Source organism: Dipodomys merriami, unplaced genomic scaffold, assembly GCF_024711535.1.
Source record: "Dipodomys merriami isolate MVZ:Mamm:240054 unplaced genomic scaffold, mDipMer1.0.p SCAF_128, whole genome shotgun sequence".
NCBI lineage: Eukaryota > Metazoa > Chordata > Mammalia > Rodentia > Heteromyidae > Dipodomys > Dipodomys merriami.
This window is the reverse complement of record NW_027202582.1, coordinates 3594565-3611936: the sequence shown is the minus strand read 5'-3', so window position 1 is coordinate 3611936 and position 17372 is coordinate 3594565. Positions and strand designations below refer to the sequence as shown.

Here is a 17372-nt window from a genome sequence, read left to right as displayed (position 1 = left end):
TAGCATTCTTTCCCTATAGACAACCAGCATCAATTTCCTCTTGTAACATAAGATCCCTAAAATTCTATTGGGAGGGTAGGGCGGCAGGAATTGAGTTCTCTTTTTCAGTAACTTCTTCACTATTGAGAGGAGGCTACAGTTTCTCCCAATCAGAGATATCTAGGCTGACAAAAGTGTATCTGCTAGGACAGGGCCACAGGTTGAATCTCACTAGAGGAGATTCCTGCTCGGGTTTGGACCTCACGAATGCAAAGGCAGGTAGGTAGCTGCCAATTAAAAAATCAGTCCAGAGGCCCAGCCTGTGGGGTGATTTTCCCATAGGCCCAGATTCTACAAGATCTCCCCTCCCCATACATAGATGAGACTGGAGAGATACTCTGGAGTGGAGAAAAACTATTCTATAGTCCAGATGCTTCACTCAGTCACAAGCTGTTATTTGGGGAGGGCTGATTGGGAAGCGGCCCATAGCTCCTGTGTTGGAAAGGAGCAGAATTCTTTTTTGTTGTTGTTGTTGGCCGTGGGGCTTGAACTCTGGGTCCAGGCGCTGTCCCTCAGCTCTTCAGCTCAAGGCGAGCGCTCTACCACTTGAGCCACAGCACCACTTCCAGCTTTTTTCTGCTTATATGGTACTGAGGAATCAAACCCAGGGCCTCATGAATGCAAGACAAGCACTCTACCATTGAGCCACCTGCCCAGCCCTAGCAGCGGAATTCTTGAAACAGGGTCCCTGAATGAAGAAGGCAGTCTAGAAAAACTTTCTCTAGGGCTGGGAAGATGGCTCAGTGGTAGAGCCCTTGCCTTGCATGCATGAGGCCCTGGGTTCGACTCCTCAGCACCACATAAGCAAAAGAAAAAAGCCGGAACTGGCGCTGTGGCTCAGTGGTAGAGCGCTAGCCTTGAGCTGAAGAGCTGAGGGACAGCGTCCAGGCCCAGAGTTTAGGCCCCATGACTGGATCCCCCCCCCAAAAAAAAAAAAAAAAGAAAAAAGAAAAACTTTCTCTGCAGTGCTGGTTAGTGCGCCAAGGCCAGAGCACTCAAACTTGGAGAAGAAGGCACATGGTGCATGTTCCAAAATGCTGAGGCCGCTTATGAATACGAACAGAAAGGAGAAGGGGCCTGGAAGCCAAGTGGGTATGTAAGCGTTAGTGGAGGCAGAGACCTAGCCTGCATTCACATCCACTATAGTAGGACCTAGAAGCCTAAAAGGGTTTTTTGTTGTTGTTTAGTTTTCCCTGAGCCTCTGTCCTCGTCCGCACACTACTGACCACAAGCCACTTGTGCTTCTACTACTTAGGCCACTGGCGTGAGTGAGGGATCCGGTGAGGTGTTTATAGTTACCTCTACAGGTATCCTGGAATTTGCATAAGACAAAGATAAGGGATTTAATCTCAGGATTTCATTTAATTTTAATCTCAGGTTGTCCAAGTTTCACTCCTGTAAGTGGCAGGAAGACACACATTAGAAAGGTGGATGTGAGGGCCTGGGTTTGGGCCCAATCCTATCTGGGGAAGATGGTGGCAGAGAGAGAGAGAGAGAGAGAGAGAGAGAGAGAGAGAGAGTAGCTGCTGTTACTTCTCCAGAGCTAGCGTCCAAGGGCAGCCATGGACTGGATGGAGGATTACAAGAGGACCCAGCAGCTCCCAGATACTTATTCAATGGTCCTTGAGCCCAGAAAGTTTTGGTGTCAAAATGGCACCACTCACTGGGTATGCCTGTAATCCTAGCTACTTAAAAGGCTGAGAACTGAGGATAGAGGTTCAAAGCCAGCCCAGGCAGGAAAGTCCAAGAGACTCTTATCTCCAATAAACCATCCAAAAACCAGAAGTAGAGCTGTGCCTCAATTGGTAAAGCACCAGCCTTGAGTGAAAAAGCTCAGGGACAGTGCCCAGGCCCTGAGTTCAAGCCCCAGTACTGGGAAAGAAAGGAAGAAAGAAAGAAAGAAAGACAGAAAGACAGAAAGAAAGAAAGAAAGAAAGAAAGAAAGAAAGAAAGAAAGAAAGAAAGAAAGACAGGAAGACAGAAAGAAGGAAAGAAGGAAAGGAGGCAAGAAGGAAAGGAAGCAAGAAAAGAGAGGAGGGAGGGGAAATGGCTCTGCACTCTGGAAGAGATCTAAGGCTTGAGAGTGGGTGTGGCTGGGCTGGGCAACAAGAGAGAGGCAGGGAGGGCTCTCGGGAATGGAGGGCACCTCAGCCCCTCCCTCCCCAGCACTTCATCCCTATCCTCAGATCCCAGCGCTATTTGAAATGAGACAGGAAGTGGGCAACCGGGTAGTTAGGTCCATCAATGCCCAGCCCCTGGCAGAGGCCCAGCAGCCGGTGACAGGCCTCTGCAGGGGTGTGTCCACCACATGCCACGTTGCAGAATGGCTCCTCGTACTTGCCGGGCACCAGAGACTCTTCCAGAAGATTATAGTGCAGCAGCCCCTGATCATGCAGGGCCTGCAGGGTGTCTCGCACCGTGGTGGAACTCAGCACCTGCAAATGCTGAGACAGCACACACATGATGCCTACCAGGTGGCCACGGGCCCGTGGGTGGGGGGGCAGGGCAGGCCGCAGGCCACAGGCCACCATGGCCGAAGCCAGCAGAATATCAACCCCGTAGAGCTCCAGGATCCAATTACGCAGGTAGAACCCGCCCATGCGCGGGTTGATCTCAATGAGCTTCGGCCCACACCCTGTCAGCTTGAGCTCCACATTGAAGACCCCGTTGAGCAGCCCACAGCCCAGGCAGCAGCGGAAGGCAGCCTGCACCATCTGAGCCTCCTGCTCCGGTGCCAGCCTGGTGGGCATGCAGGCCGCCGTCTCTGTGAAGCCAGGCAGCCTTGTGGGGCCGTTGTCAGAGACAAAGGCAGCCAGCAGCTGGCCGCCAAAAACCACCAGGTCCACATCATGCTCAGTGCCCTCCACAAACTCCATCAGCAGCATGGCATTGCCCCAGCCCAGCCCGATGCCTGGATAGTCAGTCTCGCCTTGCAAGTCACGGGAAATCCGGGTAAAGTGCTCTCGGCACTGGGGCCCATCCTTCACCAGCTGCACACCCACTGCACCTGACCCGAACTCCAGCTTCATCACACCCGGCAGGGGGACCTGGTGGATGGCTCGCTCCACATCAGCCTCGGTCTGCAGCGGGCAGCAGGGCACAGCATGGAGGGAGGGTGCAGGCCAGGGTGGGCCCTGGTGACACAACAGGTGCAGCTGGGTGTGGCTCTTCTGCTTGGCCAGGCGCATGGCAGCTGGGGGGCTGCAGGGCAGGCCCAGCTCCTGACACAGCAGGGCTGTAAGCACCAAACAGTCATCCCAGAAAGAGAAGCAACCATCCAGCTGCAGGCCACGGGCCCGCACCTGCTCGGCAAGCAGATGTGCATTCTCCTCATCCTTACGGTGTTCTGTCACGTCGAAGTGGATGAAGGTTTGCACCAGCTGGGACACAAAGTGGTTGGGGTCTGCATCCACTACGTGCAGCTGCAAGAAGCACAGGAGGGGACATAGCAGATGCTGACAGGCAAGATGGAGCTTGGGGAAGGGCTCCAGCCTGCCAGCTCCATGAGCTCATGAACACTAGGTATTCAGTTGGGCACTGGTGGCTTGGGCTTGCAATTGGAAGATCAATGTTCAAAGCCAGCCCAGAGACTCTATTTCCAATTAACCAGCAAAACAATGAGGAACTGAAGGAGTGGCTCAATTAAGGTGCAATGCCTAAGTGCCTCTAATATGTAAAATAGCATTTATCGAAATGGATTATAGGAAGTGGAAGCAGAGGTTGTTTCTTTGTTTAAAAAAGGCTAGGGCTGGGTGCCAATGGCTCACGCCTGTAATCCTAACTACTCAGGAGGCTGAGATCTGAGGATCGCAGTTCAAAGCCAGCCCAGGCAGGAAAGTCCTTGAAACTCTTATCTCCAATAAAACCATCAGAAAACCTGAGATGGCACTGTAGCTCAAGTAGTAGAGTGCTCGCCTTGAGCAGAAGAGCTGAGGGACAGCGCCCAGGCCCAGAGTTCAAGCCCCATGACTAACAAAAAAAAAAAGAAAAGAAAAAAGAAGGCTGGGAATGTGGCCTAGAGGTAGAGTGTTTGCCTAGCATGTATGAAGCCCTGGGTTTGATTCCTCAGTGTCACATAAAGGCAAAAAGCAGGAAGTGGCGCTCTAGCTCAAGTGGTAGAGTGCTAGCTTTGAGCACAGAGACTCAAGTGCCCAGGCCCTGAGTTCAAGCTCTAGTATGAGCAAAAAAAAAAAAAAAAAGATGGCTAAGAATGTAGCTCAGTAGTAGAGTGCTTGCTTAGCATGCATGAGGCTCTGAGTTCAATTCCTTAGGAAGAAGAAAGTAAAAAGAAGAAGAGGAGGAGGAAGAAGAAGAAGCAGAAGCAGCTGCCAGGCACCAGTGGCTGGGCACCAGTGACTCATGCCTATAATCCCAACTACTTAGGTAGCTGAGATCTGAGGATCACAATTTGAAGCCAGCCTGGGCAGAAAAGCTCCCATGAGACTCTTATTGCCAATTAACCATTCAAAAACCGGACCTGGCACTATGACTCAATGTGGTAAAGCACTAGCCTCGTGCAAAAGAATTCAGGGACAGCACCTATACCCTGAATTCAAGCCCCACAACTGACAGAAGAAGATGCCCCATTGTGTGCTCAATAATGTTGTAGAATCGTGTAGGGCTCTGTGTTCCCCAAGCTTATGATCCACTGAGAAAACAGAAATAAAGCAGCAGATAGGCAAGTTGGCCACTGAAAAAGGAGGGAAGTGTTTTCTGCTTGGTTAACCCTTAGCATCAGGAGGGGGTGACATTCCCGCTGGAGGACCCACTGCCAGGCAGGGAGCAAAGCGACGTGGCCTGCTGGATGCAGGGTCCCCAGAGTTATGCACTGTGATAGAGGGCAGAGGAAGCCACAGTGGTAGATTTGGGCCAGCCTGGGAGCCTCTGTTTACTTATCTGTTCACCGGGGATAAGACCATCTACTCAGCCGGGTGCTGGTAGCTCCCGCCTTTAATCCTAGCTACTCAGGTGAGTGAGATCCGAGCATCACCATTCAAAGCCAGTCAGGGCAGGAAAAATCAGTGAAATTCTCATCTCCAATTAACCACCAGAAAACCGGAAGTGGCACTGTGGCTCAAGTGGTAGAGCCATGAGATGAAGGGCTGAGGGACAGCGCCCAGGCCCAGAGTTCACGCCCCACGACTGACTGGCCCCCCGCAGCCGGTTCTGCCACGGAGCGGATGGCCCGCGCAAGCCCCGCCCCCGCCGCTCTGGCCACGCCTCCGACCCGAACCCCGCCCTCCCTATCCAGCCCCGCCCCTCTGTCACGGCTCCGCCACTCAGGCTCCGCCTTGGGGCCGGGCCCCACCCACCTTAAGGCCGTAGTGGCGCGCTGCCTCCCACACGAACTTCTTGCTGGTGCCGCCCGCGCCTATCACCAGCAGCTGCTTTCCCTCCATGAGGCAGTGCGCCGAGCGCCGGAGCATCGTCTCCACCAGCGGCGCGGCCGCCGCCTCCTCGGCCGCGCGCCCCGGGCGGGGTGCGGCCCACAGCCCCTCGAGCGCGCCGCACGCCTCCAGACACAGCCCGCAGTTCAGCTTCAGGAGCACGGGGGTCAGCTCGCGGCCCACCACGGTCAGAGCGAAGTCCACGCCTGCGAGGGGCGAGGGGCGCTCGCACGAGGCCGCGATCTCACCTCCCGGGACCCCCACGCCACCGCACCGCCTGTACGCACCGAGGAAGTCGGTGCGGGCCTGGCGCCCGCCGCGTTGCTCAGCGCTCAAGCCGGCCTCCAGGGCCAGCACGGCGGCCAGCGCGGCCTCAGCCGCCGTCTTGACGCGCCGCCACACGAGCTCCACCTGCGCCGCCTCCCGCAGCCCACACTGCGCCAGCGCCGCGTCCAGCGTCCTCGGCAGGGTGTTCTGGTGCCGAAGGGGCCGGTCCCCGCGACCCACGCCGCACAACACCTAGGTAGGGTGCGACTCAGAGAGGCCCTCCCCAGATTGACCTCATCCAGCTGCACCGGCACCTTCCCAGTGCTAAGATCCAGGCCAGACCCTTCTCTGGGCATTCAAGAATCCTCATTCTCCAACCTGTCTTAAACTGCAAAAAAGAAAATACCTTTCCCTGTCAGGCTCCTTCGGTCCCCACACGCTATCCGGGCTTCCTGTCTCTCTGCCCTGATGGCTCCATGCATGTGTCATCCTAGCTGCCGCAGCCACCAGTGTGTGTGACCTTACTGTCCAGGGCCTCTGGAAGCCCCTCATCTCCTCCACTCAAGCCCTGCCCTGGGCGTAGACCATCTCCCTCCCAGCTGGGCATCCAAAGAGTCCCAAGCCCTGCTGCACTTTCAGCGTGTATATTCTTCCTGTAGGACATCCGGAGGATTATGGACTCTTAATGTTAGCTTCCCCTGAAAACCATGCCATGGTGAGCCAGCCCCTGGACCTAGACACCAGCATGGACTGAGCATGTGTTAAGGGCACCCAATCTAAGATGGGCTCAGGAGGGTTTCAAGGGGAAAGGAAAAACAAAGTCCAAACAGGCCCAAGTGTCTCAACAAAGGTAACCAAAATCTGCTCATTGATTTGCTCCTCTCTGCCCATAGCGGTTGCCCAGGATCCTTCATCTCCTCAGCGTGGCCTGGGCCTGGGCCTGGGCCTTTCTCACCTTGCTCAGCAGGGGCCTGTCACCCTGAGTCCGACACACCATGGCACAGATACGCACAGCCAGCTCTGGGCCACGTAAGGGACCATCTGGGAGAAGATGGGGAGGTCTAAGCCCAGCACAGAGGGTCCAGGAAGCGGAGCCACAATCCCACTCCTGCCGGGCACAGCTGGCTCTCACCTGGGAAGGGCAGCTGGGCAGGTGGGCACATGGCCTCCACCATGACGCTCTCTTCCTCTTCCAGCTTCTCCAGCAAGGCCATCACTGTGCTCACCACTGCGTCTGGCTCTGCCCGTGGATGCAGGCGCAATGTCTGTCGCCCCAGCCAGCGCCAGCCGCTGAGCTTCACGGCCACCTGCATCAGAAAGGGCAAAGGGGCCTCCTTATCACTGCCCCCACGCACCTGGAAGGTGAGATGCTCAGGCCTAGCTGAGGTGGGAGGGCATGGCACTGTCCCCAAGAAATGGGGACACTGGCAGAGCTAAGTGTTGGGGACAGCTTCCCAGCAGAAGGACGTGGTAACCACCCACACAGCAGCATCGACTCAGCATTACACAGCCCTCCGGAAGACAGGAGCCAGTTACCTGTGAGGCACTGGCCAGGGCTTCCGAGTGTAGGAAGGCCCCCACTTCCTCTTTCACCAGGCTTTCCTGGCCCTCTTTGCCACTCAGCTCCACCAGGTGTAGTCCGGGGCTGGCATGCCCTCTCCGCAGCAGCCCCGGAGGCTTAAAGGTGAAGGCCAGGGTAGCTGGCACGGCCACGCCACCCTGCTGGGACAGCAGCTGCCTCATGAGGAGCCGCTCTTCCAGCAGCCGGGCCAGCTCTGCTGTGGCTCCTGTGGGGCAAGTCAGGTTCCGGGCCAGCTCTGCGGCCTCCCTGCCCCAGCCAGGGCCAGGACCCAGGCCTGCCAGGAAGTAGGTGGCCCGCCGTGGGGGGGCAAAGTCGTCCAGGAATGTTAGGCCCCCTGGGTGGAAGCTCACAGCCTTGGAGACCATCAGAGTGGCCTCACCCGGCTGTCTTGGTGCTGGCACCTTGGTCAGCCAGGCAGGGGACAGGCAAAGGAGCAGGTTTCCTGGAGGCAGAGGAAGGCAAGTGGCTAGCCAGGGAAGTTTAAATGTCCCCAGCTGGCTCCACCTCCAGCCCAGGCTCCTGTGTCATGGGGGGACAGTTTGCTCCCAGAACCCACCCCTACTCAGAGGATAGCAGCTGGCCCCATGGAATGCGCATGGTAGCCAAGGTTGGTGGGTATTTTGGGATGTAGCTGGGTCAGGGCAGGGCTGCCCTTTCTGTGGGAGGGGGTGGGGAACTTGGGAACACACTCACCCGGGCTCTGGACCCCACCCTCCAGCAGCACAGACAGAAAGGTGCTGGGGGGTCCCAGAATGCACAAGGTCACCTCGGCGCCAGGGTAGCCTTTGGGAAGGAGCAATGCAAAGCTCAGGAGGGGCTCTTCCTCCTGCACTGTGACTCAAGCTGACCCCCACCTACAACCGCTGCTGTCATCCTTTGCCTGCCTCCCCTCCCCCCTCCCCCCCAGTCCCTGTTGAGGAGCAGAAGAATGAAGGACACAGAAGAGAGAAAGGTGGGAAGGCAGCATGCCCACTCATCCCTCCCATCCTGCTGGTCTCCCTCTGCAGCTGGTCTGGGGTCACTGACAGCTGCTGAGAAGATCTGGCTCAATCCTGAGCTCGGACTTTCTGTGTGGCCTTAGGAGGATTTCTTTTTCGCTGAGCCTATTTTTCAAACCTGAGATTCTCATGTAGTCTAACCATGGGAACTATGTTTTACACAAAATTATATGTGGCCTCCTGAGTGTGCGTGTGTGTGTGTGTGTGTGTGTGTGAGTGTGTGTGTGTGAGTGTGTGTGTTTGGTTTCTGTCCTGGGGCTTGAACTCAGGACCTGAGTGTTGTCCCTGAGCCTTTTTGTTTTTGTTTTTTTCTCAAGGCTAGCACTTTACCACTTGAGCCACAGCTCCAGGTAATAAGAATCTCAAGAACTTTCCTGCCCTGGCTGGCTTTGAACCCCTATCCTCAGATCTCAACCTCTTGAATAGCTAGAATTACAGGCATAAGCCACTGGGAACTCAGCCCAGCCTTCCAAAGTTGGTTTTGTTTGTTTGTTTGTTTGTTGGTCCTGGGGCCTGAACTCTGGGCCTGGGCGCTGTTCCCTCAGCTCTTCAGCTCAAGGCTAATGCTCTACCACTTGAGCCACAGCACCACTTCTGGCTTTTTCTGCTTATGTGGTGCTGAGGAATGGAACCCAGGGCCTCATGCATGCAAGGCAAGCATTCTACCACTGAGCCAACTTCCCAGCCCCTCCCAAGTTTTAAAACAGAAGACAGGAGAGAAATCTTGGGATCTCAACTGCTCAGCCACCTCCCCAGCACATCCTAAGACAGTTGGATAGAAGTGTATGCTCTACGTAACATGTTTGACTAATTCAGCAGCAGGTGTCAGGAGGACAGTGGAAAGCTGGACTTCACTGGGGTCAGATGCCTGCCCACCTACCCTGGTGCCTGACTTTGCCTCCCTGTCTTCAGATGAAACCAGCCAAGCTCCACAGGGCTGAGGAAGCTACTGGGTACAGGTCCCTCCCTGCTCCCAGGAGAAACCACCCCCACCCCCACCCCCTTGGAGTCCCAAGGCACCTGTGCGGGGCACCTGGCTGCGGTCCTGAGTTTCTGGAAGGCCAGCTTGCTGCAGGCAGCTCTGCAGGAGATTGTAGTAGTAGACAGTCCAGGCCCGGGCCTCCGCGCCCTCCGGGGAGCCCTTGCAGTCCAGACCCACATCCTGCCGCCAGGGGCCAGGGAAGCAGGCTGCTGGTGGCAGGCCAGAGCTCCCTCTCCATGGTCCTTCCTCTCGGTCCAGGTCCTTGGAGCCCAGGGGGCAGTCCCACTCAGAACTCAGCGGATCTAGGGAGAGCTGTGGGGGGCAGAAGTGGCAAGTCTTGGGCACAGTGGGCAAGGCAGTACCTGAAGTCATCCAATCGTGTGAGCCCCTTCCCGGCCTCTCCCAGCCCGGCTCACTTCCAGGATGGAGGCCAGGGAGGTTCAGGCCTCTTCCCAGCAGATGGTGGTAGCGCGGTTTGGTAGGCATGGCAGGCCTGAAGGAGAGCAGTAAGCAATATCCTGCTGACTGCCCACTGACCCCCATGCCATGTGTATATCTGCTCCAGCTGGGTTCTCAGAAACAAAGGAATGGGGTCTTGTGTTCCTCAGGATCAGCACAGCACCCCAACAGAGCCTGACACACTCTAACTGCTGCGCTGATGCTTGATGACTGAGGAACCCATGAGATGACCCGCGGACCCCTGCCAGCTTCTCTCCCAGACTCACTGACCCATCGCCAGCATGGACTCCACCAAACTTTGTAGGTGGATTTCTGCCATTGTTATCCTGAAGCAGGCCTTGAAGACATGCTGTGACCTTCCCCCCGCCCCCTCCCCCTCCACGTATCCCAGGCTAGCCTTGAACTCTTAATCTTCCTGCCTCTAATCCCATGTGCCCACCACACAGGGTTTACCCTTTTCAAGTGCATGGAATTCTAGCACTGCTTTTTCTTCTCTTTTTTTCTTTCTTTGTTGTTGTTGGTTGTGGGCTTGAACTCAGGGCCTGAGCACTGTCCTTGAGCCTCTTTGTGCTCAAGATGAGTGCTCTACTACTTGAGCCACAGCGGCGCTTCCAGCTTTCTGGTGGTTAATTGAAGACAAGAATCTCATGGACTTTCCTGCCCGGGCTGGTTCTGAACCATGATCCCCAGATCTTAGCCTCCTGAGTAGCTAGGATTACAGGTGTGAGCCACCAGCATCTGGCTTCTTTTCCTTTTGCTGGTCTTGAAGGTCTGGGCCTCCAGCGGCCAGGCAGGCATCCTACCACGGAGCCAAACCTCCAGTCCTGGCACTTGTTTCTTTGCAGAAAATCGGACACTTCTGCCTCCTCCCAGAAGCTGCCTCCCTTTCTCATGAAGCCACCAGGAGGCTCCATGTGACACAGGTGGGGACACTTACTCTCTGGTACCTTGCGTTGCCTGGCCTGGACAAGTCTGGCGGGGGTCTGGCCTCCAGCAGACGCGCTGGACCACTTTGGGAAGCTTGAGAGGTCTCTCTGAACTGGGTGGATGCCCAGTGTCTGCCCTGTGCCACCCAGGGGTGTAGCTATGGAGATCCCTGAGTGACTGAGAGGCAGCGGGTTGTGGCCAGGTCATTAAGGTCTGGACGCCAGACTTGGGCATGGGTCAGGAGCCACATCTATTAGAAGAGTGTACCCAGATGGGAGGAACATGGGGTCCCTCTGTTCCCCTAAACCTAGAAGGATACCGGGGTTGCGCATGAAGCTCACAGACACTGTGGAAGGCTGCAAGGCCGACATCCCAGCCTGGGACGGAGGAGAGAAGCACCTGGCACAGGGGTGGATGGAGGGCGTGGAGCTCCGAGCGCACGGTGCTCTCCAGGCAGGCCTCGGGCGCCTGTAGTCTCCCACGGGGCCCTCCTTCTCCCCAAGGGTTTGGGCCACAGGAGACTTACCATCTTGAAGGTGAAGCTGAGTGAGAGAGGGAGGGGCAGGGACAGGACAGAGGTCAGGCCGGCCAGCGCCCTACCCTCCCTCCAGCCTCAGGCTTCAGGAATGAAGACACCCTCTGTCCTGTGCCTGCCAGGACAGGGCCAAGGCTGCCTGCCCCACACTGCTCTGTCTCAAGGACCCCAAGGGTCCTGTACCCCAGAGTCCCCCTCCCCATCCCGGTTCTCCAGGCATCCTTTGCTGGAATTCCCCTCTGAGTCTTTCCAGTGCCCAGCACCATGGGGGCCCTGGTGAGTGTCAGGACAGACACAGGGCTGGCATGGGGCAGGGGGAGCCAGGGTGCCCTCCCTGCTGCCCCCTCCCCAGCTCCCCTGGGATGGGCAGGGGCCACAGGGGTACCTGCAGGTGGTGACCTGGCAGAGCTTCTCAGCAGGCAAGAGCAAGTGGTGCTGCGGGCAGCGCTGCCACAGCTCGGGGCAGGGGTGAGCGTCCTTATATAGTTTATGGACCTGTGCCCAGGGGCAGGCAGGGACATCAGCTGCCCAAGCCACAGACCCAGCCAGGGCCCCGCCCACCTCCCGGGCCCAGCCTTGGGGCTCTGTTCTAGCTGCCCCGAGGGCTCCAGAGGGAGATGGCAGGGGTCTTCTGAGATGTAAAGCCCCCATAGAGAGCCTGGGGTGAAAGGACAGGGACTGGCCAGGCGCCGCTGGCTCACGCCTGTCATCCTAGCCACTCAGGAGGCTGAGATCTGGGGATTGTGGTTCAAAGCCAGCCGGGGCAGGAAAGTTTGTGAGACTTATCTCCAATAAACCACCAGAAAAAACAGAAGTGGCACTGTGGCTCAAGTGCTAGCCTTGAGCTGAAGAGCTGAGGGACAGTGCCCAGGCCCAGAGTTCAAGACCCATGACCAACAAAACAAAAAAAAAAGGAAGGAAGGAAGGAAGGAAGGAAGGAAGGAAGGAAGGAAGGAAGGAAGGAAGGAAGGAAGGAAGGAAGGAAGGGGAAGGGAAGGGAAGGGAAGGGAAGGGAAGGAAGGAAGGACGGACAGGGATTGACCAGGCCCAAGACTGAGGTAAAGAGACAGACGGACCCACCACAAAGAGCTGGGGAGTCAAATGCGAAGAGGAGAGGGGCGGGTGAGCCTGGGCCAAGTGGGCAGAGCCGGGTGCAGGGGTGCCCTGGGGGGAGCAGGAGGAGGGGCTGACACAGTGGCACTGGTGAGCCCCAGACACTGGTGAATTCAGCTGGCACTGCCCACGCCCCACCAGCTGTGGGTCTCAGGCAGGAGGGTTTGGTGTCACTGTGGAGCCCCTCATAATGCTGGTCTGTGGTCTCTGACTCCCCTAGAACCCAGGCCCTCCGGCCTAGGCCAGCGCGCTAAAATATAATGCCAATAAGATCTCTGCTAGCCAGATGCTGGTGGCTCACGCCTGTCATCCCAGCTACTCAGGAGGCTGAGATCTGAGGATCACAGCTCAAAGCCAGCCCAGGCAGGAAAAGCCGTGAAACTCTTATCTCCAATAAACCACTAGAAAAAAAAATAAACAGAAGTGGCGCTGTGGCTCAAGTGGTTCAGGCCCCATGACTGACTAAAAAAAAAAAAAAATCCTCTCTGCCTGTCCATACACAGTCACTCCCCTCCCCCAGGCCCCCAGGCGCACCCAGCACCCCAGAGGCGCACCCAGCACCCCAGAGGCTCCCCCAGCCCCCCAGGCGCACCCAGCACCCCAGAGGCTCCCCCAGCCCTCGCCACGTATGTCCCCGGTGTGGGACCTGCAGGTCTCTCCTTTGGGTCTCAAGGCTCAATGCCCTGCCCCATTGCCACTGGGCCCCCCTCTCGCACAGCACACACCCTCCCCAGGCCTGTCGCCACCCTGCATCCTGCATCATCCTCAGAACTCACCCTCACCCTCCCTGCACAGCCTCCTGTGGGACCCCACCGCTGCCTGTCACTGGAGGGGGTCCGAGGACAAGTGTTACCCCCAGTACCCCAGCCCTGCCCACCTCACACTCCCCAGAGAATCGTCTAGAATGGCTCACTGGCTTTGCAGATCCCCATGTGCCCCCTGTAGCCTCCGTCAGTGAGAGGTAACCACCCCCGAAAACCAGTTCCTTGCTGGATGCGTGGCCCCAGCTCCCGGGGCCAGGCAGGAGTGGCTGTAGTCCAAAGAGTGAGCACTTGGGTGTTTAACAGGCTCTTAAACCTCTGGGGACTGCATTGGTCACCTTCGGGTGCAGGTTTGGCTGGGAAAGGGGTGCCTGGTGCTAGGCACTCTCTCAGTGGCCTAAGACAGAGTGTTCTTGCCTGGTTTCAGGCATGGGGAGGAGCACTACAATTCTTGGCCTTTATGCTTAGGAAAGTCAGCCCAGAGAGGTGATATGATTTGGTTGAGGCCACACAGCTGGTGACAGGCCATGCTGGGATCTTTTCTCTGCCAGAATGTGGCTCTCTGTGCCCAGTGTGTGGTGTTCTCCCATGCCCAGGTCAGGCTGACCAATACCAAGAAACTGGTGTTTACTTTGTAGGTGATGAGAGAAAAATTCTAAGTCCTAAATTTAGTCACAAAAGCAGGAGGTTGGAGGGCAGGGAATAACAGGAGTGAATCAGTGAACAAAAATACTGTTCTAGCCCAGCACCAATGGCTCACGCCTATAATCCTAGCTACTCAGGAGGCTGAGATCTGAGGATCAGGGTTCAAAGCCAGTTAGCCATGACAGGAAAGCCTGTGAGACTTTTATCTCAATTAACAACCAGAAAAACAGAAGTGGTGCTGTGGCTCAAAAAAGCTCAGGGACAACAAACACCCAGTCCCCGAGTTCAAGCCCCACAACCAACCAAAACCAAAACCGAAACCAAAACCTCCATTCCATGTTCAGAAATATATGTTGAACCTTTTTTTTTTTTTTGGTCCGATGGTGGGGCCTGAACTCTGGGCCTGGGCGCTGTCCCTCAGCTATTCAGCTCAAGGCTAGCGCTCTACCACTTGTGAGCCACAGGGCCACTTCTGACTTTTTTTTTTTCTGCTTATGTGGTGCTGAGGAATTGAACTCAGGGCCTCATGCATGCAAGGCAAGCGCTCTACCACTAAGCCACCTTCCCAGCCCATGTTGAAACTTATCTCTGAGTCCCAGAAGTTGGACAGTGAGGATGCCATCACATTTTTATCATCTGACCAATCAGAAAGCAATGCTAAGCTGGGTGTGTTGGAACAGACCTATAATCTCAGTTACTCAGGAAGACAGGCAAGAAGATCACAAGTTGTGAGACTCTCAAACACAAAATACAAGCTGGGTGCTGGTGGCTCACACCTGTAACCCTAGCTACTCTGGAGGCTGGGGTCTGAGGATTATGGTTTGAAGCCAGCTGGGGCAGAAAAGTCTGAGATATCTGATGTCCAGTAAACTATTCAGAAAAAGCCAGAAGTGGTCCTGTGGCTCAAGTGGTAGAACGATAGTCTTGAGCCAAAGAAGCTCAGGGTCTGAAACGCAATCCCTGAGTTTAAGACCCAAGACACACATACACACACACACACACACACACACACACACACACACACACACACACACACACACGCACACATACACACACAAATGCAGTGTTTCCTTTGGCAGCACATATGCTGAAATTGGAATGATACAGAAATGAGCCCGGCCCCAGCACAAGGAAAAACAAAATACAAAAGGGCTGTGGGCATTAATGGGTGAGGTGCGGTGCCCAGCAGGTGTGAGACTCTGGATTCAATCCTTAATACCTCAAATAAACAAACAAAAAGGAGAAACAATGCTAGAGCTGGGCGGGGAAGGTGATTCACTGGAATCCTAGCCTCCAGGAGTTAGAGAGAGGGATTTGAAGTTAAGCCTACAAATCAAAATCCTGTCTCTAGTGAAAATGAGAAAGACTGCTTTTCTACCCCAAACATTGTCCATCTTGTTGAGAGACCATGTAAACAAGTCAGATTTTCTTTTCCCAAAAACTTTCAAAGCCAGTACTTGGACTTGGTAGTTGTGGCAAGAGATTTTTCCAACTGCCGGTCAGCCTTGTTGCTGGGTGCTGTGGGGACTTCTTAGGGGAAGTAAGAACTTGGTAAGGGCTGTGGGAATGTCTGTGAACACGTTTTTCACCTGGCTAGGAGCTGAATAAATGCTCTTCTGTCTCACGAGTTACACCAAGGGAGGACAATCAAGGTCAGGCAACTGCAGCCTGTACTAGAGCACAGGGACTGGGGCAGGCAGGCAGGGAACTTCTGCTGTTTCTGCAGGGAAGGGTGGACACCGCCCCAGGCTGAGCTGAACCAGCCATGGAGGAGTAGAGTGGGTAAACCAGCTCCTGCCCAGTGAGACCAGCGGGGAGAAGACTGGACCCACCCCTATTTACGGTAGAGCCCATTTGCCTTCCACTCTTTCCTGTGTCCCCCTCTTCCATCCTCAAGGAGGGTGCAGGCCAAAAGACATCACTGGGGGCCAGCCTGCAGAGGGAATCAATCACTGCTCTCCTACTCTGCAGTGTTGCAGGGCCCGCTGGGTTGTGTGATCATGCAGGATGACAATGGCAGAAAGGCACTGTCACGGCACACTCGCTCTCCTAGAAATGCATTGAGCCACTGCCCCAGAGTCCCTCCTTCCAGGTCATGGCTTCTGTGGCTGCTTCTGCTTCCCTCATGCTCCACAGAAGAGCTGAGCTATGGAGGGTGGGGTTGAAGGTGCTCAATTCAAGCTAGCCTAGCCTAGTCCATTTTGTAAAGGCCTCCATCCTGTCTGGCAGGTAAGGCTTGTGCAGAAACTGTTCTGCTGAATCCAAGCTGATCCCTGCTTGCAAGTGCCTAGAACAGCCATTTCTTCTAGATCGTAAGTGCTTACCAACCCCAGCCCTAACTCAACTTTTTTTTTTTTTGCCAGTATTGGGCCAGTTTTCTCCAGTAATGAACTCAGGGTCTGGGAGCTGCCCCTCAGCTTTTTCATCAAGGCTGAGCCTGTATCACTTGAGCCATAGATCCACTCCTGGATCTTTGCTGATTAATTGGAGGTAAGAGTCTCATGGACTTTCCTGCCTGGGCGGCTGGAAACCGTGATTCTGAGTCCTCGGCCTCCTGAGCAGCCGGGGTTACAGGCATGAGCCACCAGTGCCTGGCAACCCTTAGGCTCTTGTTTACCTGTCACAGTGACCTGCTGGCTTCTCAGAAAAAATCTAATCAAACTCTTTCTCAACCTGTTGACAGGACTCTTTTTTTTTTTTTTTTAAATCCCTCTTTATAACCAGGACATTGATTTTTTTTTTCTAAAAAGACCTCCCTAGACAAACAAAACTTCTCCAGGCCCAGTGAAAAGGCCCCTCCTGGGTTGGTAAACTACCCTCTCTCCTCTGCTGAATTCTGGCTCCGTGGGAGTGGGAGAGATCTGCCGAGACTGAGGGCCTAGCCGGGCGCCTGGCTAAGGGATAAGAACATACATGGAACATGTTTCTGCAGCCAGTAGCCCTGTCAACAGAACATTCCAGATTCAGGCTCTGACGAAGGCTTTGAAATGGTCAGCAAACACCACAGGGACAAAGTGCAGTAAGCTACCACAACCTGTCACACCTTCAAACTCTGCCTGAAGCGGCCCTCCCCAGCCCTGTTCTCTCCAGCGTGGTGTCACACTATCTCTACGGCCAAACTGATCTTGACTGGGCCCTCATGACCGGTGGGAAATTACCAGACCCATACCCACCCCAGCGCCCCAGCGGCGGTTCAGCGGGCAGCATGGTTTCTCTGTCAATCAGCTTTCCTAGAACCGCAGCTCCCGCCCCACGTCTCCATCAGCGCCGGGCCTGTGTGTTTGTGATCCTCTGCTGGGTCTCATTTCTATTGTTTCAGTGCCAAAAGACCCTATCTATCTCTAGTTTCAGGGCCAATGGAAAGGGTGAACAATCCCTACCTTATGGTCCCCCATGGAGTGAGGGCCTCCAGATCACTCTCCCACACTCTCCTCTCCTTTCCCACCTGCCGTTTGGTAGGGACCTGCCCAGAGATGCAGGCATCTGGGGATGGGCACTGTGGGGCCCAGGCCTGTTGTCTTAACAATAGCTCATGTACCAGGCACCCCGGGCACCCACGGGGGCAATTAGCGAGTGTAGGAGGGAGTTTCCATGGTGGCCGTCCCGAGGGGGTGCACCAGGGTGCAGGGAGGGACAAGGGCCGGTGGGACATTTCTCCTTTGTCCTGGGTACACTAG

At 55.5% G+C, this 17372-nt stretch overlaps 1 protein-coding gene and 1 long non-coding RNA gene across 2 annotated transcripts; one reads left to right on the top strand and one right to left on the bottom strand.

Annotated features, from left to right (window-relative positions):
* Nucleotides 1-1230: 1230 nt before the first annotated feature.
* Nucleotides 1231-17184, bottom strand: LOC138824364 (carnosine synthase 1-like). Its single transcript, XM_070018216.1, has 9 exons — nt 17076-17184; nt 9294-9567; nt 7969-8058; nt 7230-7717; nt 6826-7000; nt 6649-6734; nt 5714-5945; nt 5352-5632; nt 1231-3461 (listed from the first exon to the last, which is right to left on the bottom strand). The coding sequence occupies exons 1-9, from the start codon at nt 17088-17090 to the stop codon at nt 2235-2237; spliced, it is 2868 nt and encodes a 955-aa protein (XP_069874317.1). The 5' UTR covers nt 17091-17184; the 3' UTR covers nt 1231-2234.
* On the top strand, nt 5559-10815 carry LOC138824365 (uncharacterized). The gene is made up of 5 exons (XR_011371065.1): nt 5559-5949; nt 6587-6722; nt 6890-7055; nt 9864-10014; nt 10560-10815. It is a non-coding gene; the product is annotated as an uncharacterized lncRNA (long non-coding RNA).
* Nucleotides 17185-17372: the final 188 nt, after the last annotated feature.

Excerpts from the sequence above, each read along its gene's own strand:
- LOC138824364 (XM_070018216.1), bottom strand. Across the intron at positions 8,059-9,293 it reads CAGCCAGGTGCCCCGCACAG|GCTACCCTGGCGCCGAGGTG; the intron begins GTGCCTTGGGAC and ends TCCTTCCCAAAG. Across the intron at positions 7,001-7,229 it reads CCCTGGCCAGTGCCTCACAG|GTGGCCGTGAAGCTCAGCGG; the intron begins GTAACTGGCTCC and ends TTTCTGATGCAG.